The 19510-nt window shown below is 43.2% G+C and overlaps 1 protein-coding gene across 1 annotated transcript in view; it reads left to right on the top strand.

Moving 5' to 3' along the window:
- Positions 1-811: 811 nt before the first annotated feature.
- SPOCK3 (SPARC (osteonectin), cwcv and kazal like domains proteoglycan 3) overlaps positions 812-19510 on the top strand; it is a 360390-nt gene continuing 341691 nt past the window's right edge. The window contains exons 1-2 of the mRNA XM_006111699.4: positions 812-958; positions 1200-1373. Of these exons, the coding sequence (XP_006111761.2) occupies positions 1200-1373 (174 nt within the window). The 5' untranslated portion in view covers positions 812-958. The remainder of the gene's footprint in view (positions 959-1199; positions 1374-19510) is intronic.

The following is a 19510-nucleotide window of genomic DNA, read 5'->3' as shown; positions in this document are numbered from 1 at the left end:
CACTAGGCTGTTAGGGCAAACTTTAAAAAACGATGTATGCATTTAGGAGTGAGACTGACTTTTAATGAGATTTAGGCACCTAAAGGACAGACTTGTTAACTAGAGATGCAGGCAAGTTCCTAGTATCATTTTCCCAAAGGGAACAAGGTGCTTTTGAAAATCAAACTAGGCACCTACCTACATCTTGATCTAACCACCACGGTGCCTAAGCCACTTTTGAAAAGGGATTTTAGGGCCAGATCTACAAAGACATTTAGGTGCAGATAGTCGCCCTTGTGATTTGTAAAAGCTTGTAAGCAAGTTGGGTAATTACCTAAGTGCCTACCTTCGTAAATCTGGCTCTTCGGCAGTAACCCTGCCAGCAGTTACAGGCATGCTTAGCTTTCCCCATGTGATTAGCCCCATTAAACAGAATGAGATTACTGGCGTATTAAGCCCACGTGTTGCAGAAATCAGACCTTAGTTTCCTGACAAAAGTTTCCCCCCAGAAGCACTGCCGCCAGGGTGGGAGGGCAGAAGGCAAACAGCAGCTCAGCCAGCCCCCCAGGAACGAGGTGCTAGTATACTTTGTGGCCTGGGGACGAAGTTTTTCTGTTTACCTGGGCTTCAGGTTTCCGACTTTCTGCGGCCAACGTGAAGCCTATGGGAAATGATCATTATCAAAGCCCGGGAGCTGATCCCCCAGCAGTGCCAAGCTCTGCGGGTTTCAGTGCAATCCGCGCGCTCCTCGCCTCTGCACCAGGGGCCGCTGGCCCCGCGGCGTGTGCGGGGCTTGGCTGGGAGCCGTGCGCCGAGCGGGGGAGGGCCGGGGAGGAGGGCGGGGTGGAACGCGCGCCGGGAGCTGAGTGGACGGCTCCAGACGGCGGCGCGTGCAGCAGCTCCAGAAAGAGCCGGAGTCGGCAGCGTCGAGCTGCCTTTCCAGTAGGAGCGGGGAGCCCTGTGCGGGGCTTGCAGCAAGGTGATGGGCTCTAGTCGGCATTGCTCTACGCGCCACGGCTTCAGCTCCCCTCCTCTCCCGTCCCCGCCCTGCAGCCTCCGCTGTGTGCAGGGCGGGGGCACCCCCTACTGCGCCTCTCCTGGGCTCCCGCTACCTGCTCTCCTCCCGCCCCCTTCCTTTGCTCGGGGAGCGCTGCCGAGTGACACTGTGCTGTGGCTTCTTGTTTGCAAACCCCCCTCGCTTTATGTTTTCTCTTGCACAGATGCTAAAGGTGGCAGCCTTCATGTGCGTGTGTGCAGCAGCCTGGTACAACCCGGCTCTCGCGGCGGCGGCCGGGGGCAGGTCGGACAGCGGTAATTTTCTGGATGATAAACAATGGCTCACGACCGTCTCCCAGTATGACAAGGAGGTCGGGCAGTGGAACAAATTCCGAGACGTAAGTGGTCCCCCCTCTCCGCCACCTACTCGCCTGGGGTTAGCTGCAGCCGCGGGTGGACTCGGCCCTTCTAGTGGGGGGTGGGGAGCAATAAGTTCGCGGAGCCTCTCGTGTTTTTCTGGAAGACCTGGCATGTTTCCCCGCGCCCGGCAGGCTGGAGCGGAGCTGTGCTCAGTTCCCCCCTGCAGGCTGGCTTGGAGCGCGTCGCACAACCGTGGCCCTTGCGTGCAGCCATCGCGGCGGTGCGGGTGCAACTTTTCTTGACTGATGTTCCTGCACCATGGCGGGGCGCTGAGAGTAAACACGCCGCGAGCGAGGGGAAGCGGCGCCCTCCCGCAGCGCTGCTGCTGCGAGGCGGCCCCCCATGGGCGCCTGCCGCCGAGCAGTAAGGCTCGAGCCGGTCACTAATAGGCCTGCTAAGAACTTCAAGGCAGAGCGGGGAAGGTTGGAGGATGCCGGCTCCACGGAAGCGGCGGGAGAGACGGAGAAGGGGCCGTTTGCGCAGCAGGCGGCCGGGGTTAGTCCTGGCATCACGGACGCACGGATCGTTCTTGCTACATTAACTTCTAAATGACGATGCGTTCCCCGCCTCGAATTCCTTGAACCGCGGGCCTTCTCGGGGGGCGCCAATACAAGGGTTAAGTCGGGCTATGCCTTTGGCAAAGGGTCACTCAAGTACAAGAGACTCTTGTGGCCAGATCTGGCATCTTCTTGCTGTTGCACCGTTACCCCTGAGATGTCTGCCGCTCCTTTCAGTCTTTCCAGCTGATTTGAGAGGAGCGCTCCATCCATCAGAAACTGTCCTCTTCCGTTTCCACGGTTTAGGATGTCAGGTGTGTGCTAATCCAGGGCTAGTCAAGCACGTTTCCACTGGGGCATAGCCCACCTGGCCAGCTGTTTTCCTTAATTAGAAAGGGCAATAGATGCACTGTACCAGAGTTTGGCCTCCAGTGACCTCTGTAGCCTAAACATGAAATTCACAAGGCATCAAAAGAGCAAAGTGAAAAGGGGGAAGAGGCAGTTGCCAGTGCAGGCGATGAAGACAAATCGGGTTCAGCTTTGCTAATCAGTTCAAGTGCAATCATGAATACTCTTGACAAATTGTTCCATGTATAAAATGGAAAGGCAGTTACGTTTCTGTTTAATGAGTAGTGGTTTTCCCCCCCCCCCTCTGAAATGAGGTTAATGTCAGTGCTATTGAAATATGGATTGTCTTTCTCTCTCCTGAAATGAATTACTAGTCTGCAGAAATAGTAATTTCGGACTTAAAATGTACTGTGTGCCTTACAGTTTGTGTCAATATTGAAATTCATTTTGTAACATCAAAAACTTCTAAGTATTAACAAGATATAATGTAGTCATTGCTACTTTTTCTAATGCTTTTTATGAAAGATGGATCCTACTATAGAATCTAAGTAATGATATAAATAGATTGTATAGCCTAAGGTATTTCAACTGTGTGGAATTGGTACCTCAACATTTTAAAGCTAATTCTTGCACAGACATCATAAGAGTGTAATAGTGATTCTGATCTTTGAGATCCTGTCAGTTGTTCTCATAACAAATTAATTTAGTGGAAGCAGTGGATTTTTACTTTTTAAACCTTTACTTCAAACAAAATTGACACTTTCCATTATCTTTGAAGTTTAATTAGGACAAATGCAAAGGACACTACTTAGGAAGGAACAATCAGTTTCACACATACCAATGGGAAGGGACTATCTAGGAAGGAGTGCTGCAGAAAGGGATATAGGTGTCATAGTGGACCACAAGCTAAATAAGAGTCAGCAGTCTGATACTGTTGCAAAAAATTCAAACATGATTCTCGGCTATATTAACATGAGTGTTGTGAGCAAGACATGAGAAGTCATTCTTTCACTCTACTCTGCACTGAGTAGGCCTCAATTGAAATATTGTGTCCTGTTCTGGGCATCACGCTTCAAAAAAGATGTGGAGAAACTGAAGAAGGTCCTGAGAAGAGCTGCAAAAATGAATAAAGAGCTAGAAAACATGACCTATGAGGGAAGACTGAAAGAACTGGGCTTGTTTAGTTTGGAAAAGAGAAGACAGAGGGGACATGATAAACTTAAAGAACAACAAATAACCTGGTAGCACCCTAAAGACTAACAAAACATGCAGATGGTATCATGAACTTTCATGGGCACAACCCTCTTCTTCAGATAAGTGGGTTGTGTCCATGAAAGCTCAGCTACATGTTTTGTTAGTCTTTTAGGTGCTACTAGACTATTGGTTGTTTTTAAGTGTTTCCCGTTAAAGACTAACTTGGCTACCTCTCTGAAGCTAGGGGACATGATAGCAATTTTGAATTATCTAAAATGGTGTTACAAGGAGGAGGGAGAGAAATTGTTCTCCTTGACCTCTGATAGGATAAGGAGCAATGGGCTTAAGTTGCAGCAAGGGAGGTTTAGACTGGACATTAACCACCCTGACAGGAAGTTGTGCCTAAACACTAGAAAATTCCCTAGGGAGGTTGTGGAATCTGCATCACTGGAGCAGTTTAAAAGCAGCTTAGATAAGGATGATCTAGGTCAGGGGCAGGGAAATTTTTGGGGTCAGAAGCTGCTGACCCACAGAAAAATGAGTTGGGCAATGGGGGCTGATATGGGCTCCCCAATGCTGCTGGCGGAGGGGGGGGAGGGAGAAGGAGCACTGAGCCCTGGAGGGGGCCGAATCCAGGCAAGCCAGGTACTAAATCTGGCTCTGGTGCCTTAGGTTTCCCCACCCCTGACCTAAAAAGGGGCTTGGTCCTGCCATGAGGGCATGAAACTGGACTTGATGGCCTCTTGTTCCTTCCTATTATTTTAGGATTATCTTTGATGTGCCCTGGTGTATGTATGTGGTTATGGGTTTTTTTTTTCCTATCAATTGTAGGAACTATGAAATCATACATCGTGTAGCTTTTGTGTCACCCTATCTGCTGAGTAGATTTCAATTTATCTCTTACCGAGTTAGTTTAAAATTCCAGTTTTCAAAAACTTCTTTTTTTACAGTTTGTCAATAACACATCTCTGTGGTTGACTCTAGTGATTCTGGAGAAATAACTTCATTTTCCTAAAAAGGAGCCATATTCAATGCCCTTCTGATTATTTTACTTTTAATGTATATTCTGAAAGAGAGAGATGAACTTGAGGACTAGGATTGCATGAACAAGAAATCAGAACTACTTCTACATTTATGGGGAAAATGTACTTCCATGGTGTTTATCACGTTGAAAACTTGTATAGTGCATTATGCGAAACACCTCTTAAGTACTAATATTTGTTTTAAAACATTAAGGTGTTGTGCTTCGGTATTTCTTTTTTCCGAAACATGCAGTGCTATGTAAATATTATAGTATGAAGTACTGTTGTGAACAATGCCAAATAACTCATAAGTTAAATTTTTATAAGACAGTTTCAGTTCCATAAGAAGTCTTCCTGACAAGCTGGAGATGCTAAGTGCTGCCTAATGTCTGTCTCTTGGGTGCCCATTGGCATATACTGTAATATTGGATATTAGCCAGATAATTTACTCTGTGACAGGTAAGTATCCCAAGGGTTTTAAAAGTAACTATTCCAAGTGAACACTGAATACAGATTTTTAGGCAACCCTTGTAAGTATGCGGACTTATTCCTTGAACAATCTCATGGTTTTATGACCCTGATATTTCAGTGAGGATTCTAATCTTATTTTTCATATGGAATAAGGGTTGGTTGCTAAATATTAACTATTCTAACTCATTAGGAAGTGTTTAGAATAGTTATGCTTCATTGCAAAATAATTTCTTTTAACTGGTGGTGGTTTTCAGTAAACCATAAAATATAACGGGAGCAAATTAATAACTTGGAATTTATCTGTTTGTGCAAAAAAAGGAACTACTACTGGCAGTTCTTAGATAACCATGTTAGTGAATCTGAGAAATATTGTATATAGCAGAACTGTATATAGTAGAACTTGTTTGACTTGTGACTTTTTTTTTTTAAATCTTGACACTGATGTTGGGGCTAACTATTGCGGCTTTAAAAACTTTTAAGAAAAGCAAATGTTGCCTCTTGCCTTAAGACCTAACAGCACAAATACATGTGTATAAGGAGTTAAAATTGGAAGTGCAGCTTTGTGAGGTCTGTGTTTATAACTTCTTTCACTATTCGGAAAGAAATCTGTTTTCCACAAACAAAGAAAAACACAGATGTGTGGGCAAGATGGAAATTTTTGGTGTGTTAATTAATGGCTTAATTTTTATGAAATAACTGCTGTTGAAAGTAATGACTAACTTCTGTTCATTGGTTCAGTTGAAGAGGTTTTTTTTATATATTACAATGAAACTGAACTCAGGGTAGTTCAGAAAGATAGTTCATAGACATGACATGCTCTTTGCTAAAATTAAATCTGATTTAACATAATCATTCTTAACTTAGTCTCCTAAAATGTCAGTATTGTAGGGAAAGTTTAAGTAATGTAGCCATTCAGCTGATATTATTACTAACCTATTAACAGAATTTCAGCTTTGTATAGACAAATACCTAACCTATTTTACTCCTTTACCTGGACCTGGAATATCTTTGCACTGCAGTCCTTGATTTTGCTGACAAATCAGTGGAGAATTATGAAATTGGCCTAGGTAAAGGACGTGTCTCACTATAAAACGCTGGAAAGTTTTGTGTGTATGTTGAGAGCTGCTGTTTACTGGCATTGATCTATGTACATAACTCCTATGTACAGCACTGGTATTGTAAGAAAATTAGGATAGAGTTTTAATGATTTTTTTTTTTTGGAGGGGGGTAGTGGAAGAGTACTATAATTCACTCTGTATATAAGGTTCAGAGGGGTAGCCAAGTTAGTCTGTAACTGGGGAATAAAAATAAAAAAAACCAAATAGTCTTTAAAGTGCTACTAGGCTAACAAAACATGTAGCTTTTGTGAGCACAACCCACTTCTTCAGATGACCGGAGTGTTGGAACCTTTGTATATAAGGTGCAACCTTTTATTGAAGTACACCTTTATATATAAGGTGTACTCATTCCCATGAGAATCAGAAGAAGATCAGAGATAGAGCTGTATCTGATGTGCTTAGTGCAGCTTGTGAAGGAAAGAGGGGTAAAGGTGCTTTAATGTATCAGTTATGTCTCCTTAGTTTCACTGCTGACTACCTGCAGACCCAATGCCCAGAAATATGCAGTGTGTAGTGTATGCTAGTTTTCAACTGTTGACTAAGTGCTTCAGCCATGCTATGTTTTCGCTTAGCTACATCCTGCATAGTAGTGACTGTGAATGGGGTGTGTGAGTAGGTGGTGTTAATTTGAGGTGATATTTCTGTTGGCCAGATCCTTTTGGGTTTATGGTGTGTGTTGATGGACTTAAGCAAAGCAGCTACTAAACAACCAGGAATTTGGTTAATAATTCTTATCTAAATTTGTAAATTATCACTAATTTGAAAGAGTAGTATGCAAGTTGGCTGGATCGTGATAATAGGATAACCTCCTGTTATAGCAAAAAAAGCAGTCAAGTAGCAGTTAGCCATGCTACCCAATTTTCATGTTAAATATACATGTTTTCCATGTAGATTTCATTATTTCTATATAGAAATCTGACAAAGCAAAACCTAGGAAAAGGTTATTCTTTCTGTGGCTTATTTAAAGTATTTCCAGTAATCTCTTGCTTCAGAATGCCTCATGCCCAGCTTATAATGTTTACAGTAGGACACAAATTTTGGCTTGGATGCTGATTATTTTTTGTATCTGTTTCCTGAAGAGCTAGAAGTTCAATTTTAAGCCATGTCTATACTAACTGGAGAATCAACGCTGCAGACGTTGATCTTTTGGTGCCCGCTGTAGTGGGTCTAGTAAGGGCCTCTAAATTGAACACCTGAGGGCACACCCATCAACTCAGAACTCACAATTGTGTGGAGTAAGGGAAGTTAATGGGAGAGTTTCTCTGGTCAACCTCCTGCTGAAGGGCCTCTGGAGAAATTTGGCTTATGGCAAGTCGACTCAGCTACATTATTTACGTAGATGGAATTGTGTATATTTAAGCTGACCTTGCAGCTCTTAGTATAGACCTGTCCTTTGTCTCAGATACTGTATGCAGAAGCACAACTCAGTATATATTGGGGTTAGGGGTGAGGGAAATATTGAACTTGTGCTTATGTAATGCTGTATGTGGTGGGGGTTTTAAAAAAAGTATGGTAATTACACTTCTAAATTGTGGTGTACTTTAGAAAAGTTCCTGTTGGTGTAATTACCATGCTTAGATGCACTCTCTCCACCCCCCCCCCCCCCCCCCCCACTACCCCTTAAGCCTCTGGTATACTGGCTTGCGAGCATCACTGCTGTAGTGTCAGTTTTCAAGAATGCCTCTTGCGTACCATTTCTAGTATCAAGTTAAAATAAGCTACATTTGGAAATTTAATGCTCTTACAATGTTTGCATTAGTATGTTAAAAGCAATAACATTTACTAGTCCAGGATTTCCAGGACATTACCAGCACACTTTTCTGTCTCCCCCCTCCCCCCCGCCCCCCCCACTGATACTTAACAGTTGCATGGTTATCTCCCTGGTGTCTACTTATGTTGCAGCTTTTTATTCAAAATTAAATTTGTGAGGAGGACTACTGATTCAGAACTTGTTAATGGTTACTTCACTACTATAAGGTGTAGAAGGATGTAGGCTTGAGGGACAAAATAAAAGCAGAGTGTGTCTGTCAGTTTGGTGCTAGTGGGGGAGCAGTGGAAACCGTTAGCACTACTCTGTGGGAAACCTGTCTTTGACCAATAGTTGCTTGAGACTGTTCGTTTGTCAGAGCTTCAGTCAAAAGGTAGGTCTTGTATGCTACTACAGCAGTGATGTGCTATCAATGCCTTCCTTTTTTTCTGGGTAGGACAGCTGCTGATTGTGCCATACCTTAAAAATGGCAGCCAAATAAAAATCTCCTTGCTTTTTGCACCTGACTAGGGGACCCAGCGGGGTTGGCTATGAACTCAGGAATGATTATCACTCATTTAAAGTTCATTCTCCTTTATGTTTTATTTCTGGGAAGCATCACCTCTTTTTTTTTTTTTTTTTTTTTTCTTCTTCTTCTTTTTTCTTCCTAGATGGAATCAAACACTTCAGCGCATGCATTATTTAACCAATAATGGCCAACATATCCTTTCAAAGCACATTATGATCAACTAAAGAATTTGAGTATCTCAGGAGAGAGACATGAACCATTATAGAGGTTCTAAACAATGTGAAGTATTCTTTACAACTGATGCTTTTTTGTTTTATAGTAAAGCCTTTGACCATTGGGGAAAGAACAGAATGCTAATAGAAAAGTAGGGCTTCAATCTGAATGTTTGCTGAGAGGCAGCAAGGGGTGGAGGACAGGAGCTGGTGGTGGGGGGAGTTGGCTTAAAAGCTAGTTCATCCAGTACCGTCTCTGGGGTGCTGCCTGCCCCTGCTGCCTCTTTTAGAGGCAGCAGGCTGATGGATAGAGGAGGCTGCTGCAAAGCAGCCCCTGTTGTAGGGGTCCCAGCAGGGAGCTGGGCCCCACCAGGGGCAGGTGCTGCCAAGCAGTCTCTGTTTGCAGAGGCCAGGGAGGTTTAATTTATATAGGGTAAAAGTACAAAGATCTGGTCTGTCCCTTTTGAGATGGGATTTCACAGTCCATGATGCCTTCATGGCCATGAATTCAGTAGAGTACACAAATGTACTGTACCTTAACTAGGAAGTTGCGATTGGAACATCTATGGCAGTGGATCTCAATTTTTTTTTTGGCCCACAGTCCACCCTGCTCAATGCAGACATTTCTGTTGACCACCAGCCAACCACCCATTATGACAAAACTGGTGCTGGAGGAGGTGGAGTGTGGGCTCTGGCCAGGAGGTTGGGTGCAGGAGTGGGCTGGGGGTGGGTGGTATGCGCAGCAAGTGAGTCATTTCCTGTGCTTCTATTTCCCCAGCCAGGGGAAGGGAAAGCAGCAGCATGCAGAACTGCTTCCTTCCCCAGTGAGCTGATCTGGCCTGCAAGGCATGGGGTTCACTCCCTCTGTAGTGGAAAGTCAACCTTGCAGGGGGAATGTGCAGTACTGAAGTACCAGCATGGATTTCATGATGCAGGGAGGGAGGGTAACCCTGAGGTCACGGCTCACCTGCAAGAGGACCACAAACCACTAGTGGTCGATGGACCACAATTTGAGAACCACTGATCTATGGTATCATTTTGATGACCGTACTACCTGGAAAGGAAAGTCTGAAATCTGATCTTGAGTCATTGCACCACTGTATCATTGAAGTTACTCTCTATTCCTTTTTCATGGGGAAATGTTTTCACCTTCAACTCTGTTCCAAATGCATTATATCAATCCTATTTAGAAGTGATTGGTTCATGCACTACTGTTCCCCTGTATGTGAGTAAGGTCTGAATGAGTTCTCTCTGACACCTAGTGATGAGCTGAGATGAACCCCCATAATTGTCTGATTAAAAATATACAGCCCATGTGTTCTGTAACTAAAATCAGATGTTGCATTTTAGTTTCCATAGTCACAATGTGTGTACATAGTGATTCAACACAATGTTTTACTGATATAGTTAAAATTTTTAAGATGATAGTCTGACTCATGCACATTCTTCTGATTATCTGAATTTTTGATTATCTGATCCAGTCCCAGTTAGGTCAAATAACCTGTTCAGTGAAACTGATTAGGTTTTTAAATTGGGAGCGGGGGGGGGGGGGGGGGGGGGGGGGGGGGGAGAAGAGAGATTATTTATAAAAACACATTCAATTTTTTTCCATGTGAAATTGATTTTTAGGCTTACTGATGATGGGGGAGGAGGCTCTAGGACCAGACTGTTAAAGCATATGCATTCACTGACTACCTAGGCAGAGGTGGTGTGCTTATGGAATCAGAGTGATCGATTTTTGGGGCTAGTGGTTTGATTACAAATCACTTACGTATTGAGTGCAGGTGTAATGAAATGCTGGTACTCTTTGTAAGAGTAAAGATCTGCAGAACTGTACATAGCTTGTCTGGATTGAAGGGTCATCCTGAACTGAGGCAAAAGACACTGCCCAATATACTCATGGGTGGTGTCATGTTACTGAATTTGAGGAAAGCAGCCAGATCACTGCTGCACCCATAGGTGGGGGTGTTGGCTCTAAAAATGGAATAAAAGGGGGCCATGTGGGGTGTTGAATAGAAGCTTACTGTCTGCTAATCCTATGTACGCTAGTCATGTGATTGTATAATGTGTGTGTGTGGTTAGGAATCTGTAATCTGTGTGGATACTGAATATTTTTCTGCAAGTGGTTGAGCATTGGGCAGAGCCCGGCCTATAGACATGCTAATTAGCGAGGCCCTGTGGGACAATAGCACTCAATGGGCCAAGGACACCTAAAGAATGAGGGCTGGCACCTAAGGGCTGCCAGCAAGGAACACAGGGATAGGCCGCTGGCCAGGTGACCTGCTGCAGCCAAGAAGAGACCAGGAAGGATGTATAAAGAGGCCATGTGGCGGACTCCATCTTAGTACTCAGCTCAGCACTTCATCCCAGAGGCAGCAGTGCAGGGATCGAAGAGCCAGAAAGACCTGTGGACCCATTCTGATCCTAGGATGCGCAACAAGGACTTTTAAGCCAGCAGCTGTAACATCTCTGCTAGAGCCTGCATCAAGAACTGGGAGATTCGATGCATGTAATGTACTATCCTTTAGCAACCTTACTCTCATGCTTTTCTTTATTGTAGTAATAAACCTTTAGATGTTAGATGCTAAAGGATTGGCTCAGCGTGATTTGTGGGTAAGATCCAGAGGGTAAATTGACCAGAGATCTGTGGCTGGTTTCTTGGAACCGGACAGAACTTGTTCGGGATAGGTGGGATTGGGTTCTAAGGCCCCCTCCCCCCACCTGTGTATGAGGCCCAGGGCCATCTGGGGCACGGATATTGCTGGGGTGTCGGAGGGGTTTTGCTCGTGGGGCTTCAGGCAGCTGAAGCGCTCTGTGGGGCTGGTTTGTGGCCTGTTTGGAGAGGTCACCAGTCTGCGGGCTGTAAGGAGCCCTGAATTTGAGCAGTTCTCCCTGAGCGGATGCCCTCAGCTGTACCCAGACTGGCCCGGTCCGTCACAGGTGGGTGTTAGCTCTTGGTCATATGCTTTCAAAACCCTGGTTGTGGTTTTCCAAATTCATGCTGGATTTCTTTTTTAATTAAAAGCTTTCTTTCCCCCCTCCCCCCCATACACACGGTGCGTCTAGAGTGGACGCTTTTGCGCAAAAACTTGCCAGCTGTCTACACTGGCCACTTGTCAGTGCTCTTGCACAAATTCTTTAATGTACAAAATTAGTGCTTCTTGCGCAAATACTTTCATGCTCCCGCTCAGGAAAAAGCCCTCTTGCGCAAGAATACTTGTGCAACAGAGCCAGTGTAGACAGGGAAAAACTGTTTTGCGCAAAAAAGTCCTGATGGCTAAAATGGCGATCTGGGCTTTCTTGCGCAAAATCGCATCTACACTTGCCATGGATGCTTTTTAGAGGGTGCCTTGGATGGTGGTTAATATTCTCACGTCACTAGATGGGGCTTAAGCTTATCCTGGGTTGTAAGGCTAAGAGGAACCCCTAGATCTTGAACCTAGTTCTTGTTCCCAACTTATCCTAGCTGAATGGTTATATGTAGAAGAAACTGGCTAAAGTTTCCTAGCAAACTGACAGTGGAAGAAGGTATCAGTGTTTAAAAAGTGCCATCTATACTTGGAGACGAGAAACAGGATGCTAAGGCTTGCTACATAAAACAATAAATCCTTGGGATTATGTATATGGATGCTGAAGTTGCTAGGATTAATGACCTGGAGTCTCTAGGACCATCTTGAGCAGTGGAATTCTTAGTCCATCTAATATGACCCTAAGTGTCCTTTCTCTCCCCCCCCCCTCCTAGAGAGGAGTCATCCCAAGTAAGGATGTTAAATTTAAGGATGTTAAAATTAATCGAATAGTTGATGCAATTTGCATCAACTATTGATTAGTCAATAAGGGCAACTCTTCTTTTGAAATGTAGCAAGAGGCCTGCTGGCTTTCATTCTTATTTCAAAGGTGGAAGCGCTGCCAGTTACCTGCTGCATCCCTGTGTCCCCCTGCTCCTAGATGGTGCTGGAGAGAACCTTCTTTTAAGTTGGCTCCCCCTGCATCAGCTCTTTCTTTCCCTCTTCTGGCCTCTTTCTGATAGACATCATTTGACTCTTCGATAAGAGTATTCAATAAGGGTATGTCTACACTAGCCTCCCTAGATCGATCTGGGGGCTAATGAGGGCAACTGGAATTGCAAAGCAAGCCTGGGATTTAAATATTCCACACTTGAATTACATTTTCCTGGCTGGTTGCCATTTTAGAAATTGACTAGCCCGAAGTAACTGTCCGCGTCTACACGCGGCAGTGAAACGGGATTCTGGAATAAAGCCCCTAAATTGAATTAGGTGGTAAATCTCATTCCACCTAATTCGATTCCTCATACCACCTAATTCGGATTAGGGCTATATTCTGGAATCCCGTTTCACTGCCGCCTGGGTTGCAGTAGATGCGGGCAGTTACTTTGGGCTAGTAAATTTCTAAAATGGCGACCGGTCAGGAACATGCAAATCAAGCGCGGGATATTTAAATCCCGGGCTTGACTTGCAATTCCGGTCGCCCTCATTAGCCTCTCTAGATCTATCTGGGAGGATACTCAACTAGTCACAGCCCTAATCCCCAGTTCCTATTGTGCTTTATATTGCTACCAATGCTTATTTGAGAAGTGTTTGTTTCTATGCTATAGTATTAGACTTCTGAGTTTGAAGAGTAGCAGCACTGGTGGTAACCTTTCTCTTTCTCTTTCTTTTTTTGTTTTGTTAGAGAGGTGGTGTAAAGTCAGGTTCTGGTGACATAGGCAAAATCAGGTGTTTTGTCCAAAATCAGAATAGGTGTTGGGCGGTGGTTTTTTGTTGTTGTTGATGATGGCTGACCATGAATTTTAGAGGGTGTGCTATTCCCCTGGCCCTCATTTTGAGTGCCCTACTGATAAAGGGATTAGCCTCATATACCTGGTTGTACCGTAATTGTCATCTTGGGTGGTCCAATCCGAATGCTATTAAAGTATTTTCTTTCGTCTTTGTATATTTGGTTATAACTCTAGCACTCACGTAACTTGTATTTGTCATTCATTTTTGGTGACTTTTTTTATAATTAGTACAGGTTGGACTGTCCCAGATCAAAGAGTTTGCTGGACCAGGGGAGGTCAATGCTCCCCTGCCAGTGACCCTGCTGCCAACTCCTCTCCCGGGGGCTTTCAAGGCTGGCCTCCCCGCCCTGCTTCCCCTGCTGCTGCTGAGGGTTTCTCAGTATTCCCTCATTCTAGGCCGCTGCTGCTGGGAGTTTCCTTTGGGTTTCCCAGCCTGGGTGGCCGCTGGGGATTCCCCTGCTGGGACTGAGACTCCCTGGCTGCTGCCTGGTCCCACTTAGATATTCCCTAGCAGGCACTCCTTGGCCACTGCCTGGCTCCACTGCCACCAGCAGTGTCTCAGTTAGGGCTGCCTGGCCATCAGACCCACTGTCCCCAGGTGGGGTTCCCTGGCTGGGGCCACCTAGCTGCTGTCATCACTGCTGCCAGGAGCCCTCCATCCACTTGATCTCACCAGCGCTGGGGATGGGGGATAGTTCCTTGGCTGGGGCGGAGGCTCCCTGATGCCGTCTGGCCGTGCCAATTCCGAGGTTCCCCTGCCTAGCTGCTACTGGCCTAGCTGGGACTCTGCAGATTTAGGCTGTGTCTACACTGGGCCACTTATTCCAGAAAATCAGCCGCTTTTCCGGAATAAGCTGCGAGCTGTCTACACTGGCCACTTGAATTTCCGGAAAAGCAACGATGCTCTACTTCACAGAATCAGCCGCTATTCTGGAAAAACTATTCTGCTCCTGCTTGGGCATAAGTCCTTATTCCGGAACACTGTTCCGGAAAAGGGCCAGAGTAGACAGCCCAGTAGTCTTTTCCGGGGAAAAAAGCCCCGATCGCGAAAATGGCAATCGGGGCTCTTTTCCAGAAAAGTGCGTCTACATTGGCCACAGACGCTTTTCCGGAAAAAGGACTTTTCCGCAAAAGCAGCCTGCCAATGTAGACGCTCCTTTTCCAGAAAAACTGAAAACGGAATAGTATTCCATGTTAAGCAGTTCCGGAAATTCATGCCAGCGTAGACGTAGACTTAATGTTTTCCTGGCTGGCTCCCACTCCCAGGGCTCTTTGGGCCAGGGAGATTCAACCTGTACTAAACTGCATTTCATTGACTACGTTTAAAATGAAACGACAGATTGAACCTCTCTACTTGGCACTCATGGGACCTGACCAGTGCTGAACCAGACAGAATTTGTCAGACCATGGGAGGTCAATATTATCTATCAGTGTTACCAGTACTTCCACTGCTTACTGAGCTCTTAGACATTTGAAGTAAATTAGAGCTCAGTAACTGCACAGAACACTGAGAGACCGGACACATGGCTGTGAAACTTTCTGGAACCACAGAAAACTTGGTTACTCCCATGATAAGTGGACATCTGGCTAACTAAAATCATGCCAGACCACGAATATTCTTGGACCAGAGTGTGCTGGATTTGAGAGGTTCAACCTGCACTAATCTGAAAAATGGCTAGTACTGTTGTTGTTTTTTTTTTTAAAAAAGTGACAGTTTTGCTGTATTGTCATTCTATAGATTCTAGAAAGTAAATATAACTTCAGCTTTTTTAAATGGAAATGAAACATTTAAACTTGAATGACATGAAAGTCTAAAATCTATGTAGGATTTGTATTGCACACTCTTAATTGCACATAATTTTTAATTGGTATGATAGTTGGATAGATGTATCTTGTGTTGGAGATGAATTCTAGTCTCTTGTTTTTGTGAGCTATTTTTTTTTGACATTCTGTACTAAACTTAAACTATTTAACATTAAGCAACTCTCTCTTGGATTGCATTAGCTTGGAAGCGCTTTATAAGGCTGATATTTTAGGAGTTAAGTAAACTGTAATATGCTTTCTTTAGATTGGCTTTATAATCTAAGGTAAAGCAGATAAAGATGAGATGAAACAGAGTTATCGCCTTTCTCTAAACAATAATCTCTATTTTACTTGCTGTAGGTTATTTAGTGGATATGGCTATTCACCACTTGTCATGTCTTACTCCTTAAATCTTATTGGGATTGACTCCCGCCATCTGTGCCTATTATAGTGTAGAATAAATCGCTTTGATACAGTAATACATGATGGTAACAGCAGAAGCTGCAAGAGTTGCTTTATAGCTGAAGAATGAATGAAGCTATGTAACCATTATTCTTGGAAATCTAATATACAATAGTTGGAATGTTCAGATCCTTTAAAGGTGTTTTTTTCTTTCACATTTGTCAGCAATCTTAACAGCTAACTGTTCCAAATTCTAAAGTACTAATATTTAAACAGTTTTATAGATCTTGGCCTGTTTTCAAACTTAAGTACTTAATATGAAGTACTGAAAATGAAAATAGCTTGAATTTTGGCATGCTGAGGAGCTACAATTGTCTGAGTAGAGGTGAGACCCCCCCCCCCCCCCCCCGAAAATTGGCCTATGTGATTTAGGTTCTGGGCCTCTGATTCTTAAATAAATTTAATTTATGAAATGTTGTTTTTAACATGGGAACTGTTTTTCTGAGACACAATGCACTCTTATAAAACAGCTCTTTCTTTGGCTAATGGTTCTGATTTTTTTTAAAAAAAATGTGCAATAATATTTTCACAAACTATGGCGTTTCAGCCTCTGTTAATGATTATAGTTAAACTTTTTGTATCTAAAACTGAGCACATTCTGGGCTCTCAACTGCCATGCCTATTCTGAATACAAATATAGCACTTTAGAGTGGCAGTAGCGTGTTAACTTGTAAGCTAATAGTGTTGAATTGATTTTAATTATTTTCATAATAAAGTTTAATTTTCAGAAAACAGATATTTGACAACTAGTAATATAACATTCTTTTTTGTTTTCATTATCTGATATTAATTACTTGTTAGCTTTTCTTGATTTTCTTTTCATTGATTATATGCATGTCCTAGGCCAATATTGTGGTCTTACTACTTGCCTGCTTTTGTAGCTAATGATTTACCAGGGAGATTTCATGCCGTGTAGAGGAAGAAGGACCGGGTTGGGAGTCAGGAAGACCTGGGTTAATATTGTGGCCCCATTAAACTCAATGCTAAAAATCATATTCATTTAAGGGGGTCCAGCATTTCATCTCGGAATGCTAATCCTGGCTGTCAGTGCTTAGCAGCAACACAATAAGTAACCAAACCTGAAAGATGATGATCCGCTAAAGTGTTCACTATTCACTGCTCTCAGTGAGATGAAGATTCTCAGTATTTGGCCCATTGAAACTTGCCCAATGCACACAATGCCTGACATTTTGCTGTGATACGTCTTGACCCTACTATTTGTGGGTTTTGTGAGTACACTTAAAAAAATTGAGGAGCAACAAATGCACAATGCTGGGGTTTAAAGCAGTCTTCCCTTTTCGTTTTTTTTGTTTTGCTTAGCAGAATCATTTAGGAAAGTGGCTTTTTAGCTGAGTGGTTGTTCAGAGAAATAGGAACTTCCAGGCCTATTCATGGCTGGAGACTGTTCCCTTCTTTCAAAGCAGCACTGAAACCAGAGGGTGCATAAATTCCTTTTGTAACGACAGCGGTGTACTGCCCTCTATTCTCTCAGTTTTGAAAATGTAACACTTAATAAAATATTTCTCTATTTTAAAATGAAAACAACTAGTTTATTTTTCTTTTTAATGACTAAATATGGGGATGGAGGACCTTATTAATTACTATGAAAATCAAGAGGGGTTTTTCTATTTTTTTTAATGTTTTGGCTATTTTATACCTTCCAAAATGATGCATAAGAGTTAAATCCCGAAAGGACCTAAAAACACACCTGTGGTAGATGGACTTTCCTGGTGCGTAAGTGGACAACAACAAGAAACAAATGTATAAAACTACTTTAACCCACAACTGGAGAAATGTACCCCCAGTACCTACAGTTTTCAGTTGCACACCATTTTTTTTTCTACCATTGCAACACATTTGTTTAAACGACTTACCAGTAATTGTAGCTAGGTGAGCGATGAAACTTTTGGGTGTAAAAAGTACAAAAATAATAAAACGCCGTAAAACTTAAAAGAAAAATTTAATTTTCTCCAAATGTTGACATACACCCCCCCCCCCCAGACTTCTCTTGAGTACCACTGGTTGAGAAACATTGCATTAGTCCATAAGAGACAGAAATGGCCAGGGTTCTGCTTGTTTTTTGGGCTCCAGTTCTTGGGATTTGCCTGCATCAAGTGTAATCTATTTTGTGTCAAGGAAAGGTTAAGTTTAGGTAAGATAGTATGTTGAAGATTTTTATTTTTCACCCTTTCTTGTCTAGTTGTGATGTTTCTATGGCTAAATAAAAACAAACTCTTTTGAACAAGTTACTTTCTGTAATTGTATTAACTTACCAGACAAAGCTGCCAGAGAGGATCCTGTAGAAGGGGCTGGACATGCTGGACTGATATAGTTGGGGAAATTGATGCAATCTTCTCATCTGTCAAACGTAGAATGAATCATGAGATCTTGCTTTGAAAATATGCTTGTCATAGTAGATGTATTCAGAGCTAGAGAGGTCACAGGTATAGCTCATCCTAAACTGTAAATGTATACTAGCTCTAAAATGGACATTACATGGATTGAGAATATAAATCACAGAGTCCTTAAAGGTTGGTAGTTTGGAGGTAGAGGGTGATCCAGGTCAGCAGTGGAATAACACCTGGATTTGTTTGGAAATTCTCTTGTACAGATTCTGATTCAAGGACATCGAAGCTTTGCTCCTATTAAAAATTTCTCATTTCTCTGAAGTCACAACTTTACTCTTTTTGATTCTCTTCTTCCACCATACTCTAAACACACAGTTGTTTGACTCTTTCATAGGAAAAGTATAAACCCTCCCTCAGGATGTGCTAGTTGGCTCCATTCTCCTACCCATCTTTCAGTTTTGGAAGGTGGGTGCCTGATGTTTGATAATTATGAGCATTGATTGCTAGACTACATTCAGAATTGTGTATGGTCATCTCTAAAAATCTGGCTGTGCATGTCTAAAATAGGACATAACCTAAGCCAAACAACTGGTGGCTGCTATAATGTTTTTAGCTCAAGTTTTACAAAATAGCAAACTAACTCATTGAAATGGCCACAAAAAATGCGCAGCTCTGATCTGATGTTACTAAAGCTTGCTTGCTACCAAAGCCATAAAGTCCCATTGATTGGATAAGTAGTTCCTTAAACATTTTCTCTGTGTATAAGAAGAGAAATATGGATTACCTGTTCCAATGGAGTTTAGAATTTATTGGCAACTCTAGGTTTCCATCTTGAGGATGTAATGCTGTGAGCAACAATATGTTAGCTTCCCAAGGTGTAGCTGGTGGAAAGAAGAAACATTATTTGGATCTTTTTAAATGTGAGGTACAAAAGACATCTGCCATGTATTTTTCTGTGGTGTTAGGCATTCCAAAAAAATATTTAAAGTTAATACAAAGTTTAACCTTAGACATATTAGTTACAGAAGGATTCCTAACGTATTCTGTGTTAAATAAGAAAAATAGCTTATTTAAATTAGTCAAGCAATCACTGCCCACAACACTTAGGCTATATCCTATGTATTTGAGAGCTTTATGTTCAAGAATTCTTGGGTCTAATCTGGACCTCTCCCACCTCAACTTGAGACCATTGCTCCTTCTTCTGCCATCTGTCACTACTGAGAACAGCCTTTCTCCATCCTCTTTGGAACCTCCCTTCAGGAAGTTGAAGGCTGCTGTCAAATCCCCCCTCACTCTTCGCTTCTGCAGACTAAACAGACCCAACTCCTTCAGCCTGTCCTCATAGGTCATGTGCTCCAGCCCCCTAATCATTTTGGTTGCCCTCTGCTGGACCCTCTCCAATGCGTTCACATCCTTTTTGTAGTGGGGGGGGGGACCCAGAACTGGACACAATACTCCAGATGCGGCCTCACCAGAGCCGAATAAAGGGGAATAATGACATTTCTGGATCTGCTGGCAGTGCTCCTCTTAATGCAACCTAATATGCCATTAGCCTTCTTGGCTACA

The sequence above is a fragment of the Pelodiscus sinensis genome, chromosome 5 (genome assembly GCF_049634645.1).
Source record: "Pelodiscus sinensis isolate JC-2024 chromosome 5, ASM4963464v1, whole genome shotgun sequence".
NCBI lineage: Eukaryota > Metazoa > Chordata > Testudines > Trionychidae > Pelodiscus > Pelodiscus sinensis.
This window is presented reverse-complemented; position numbering and strand designations above follow the sequence as displayed.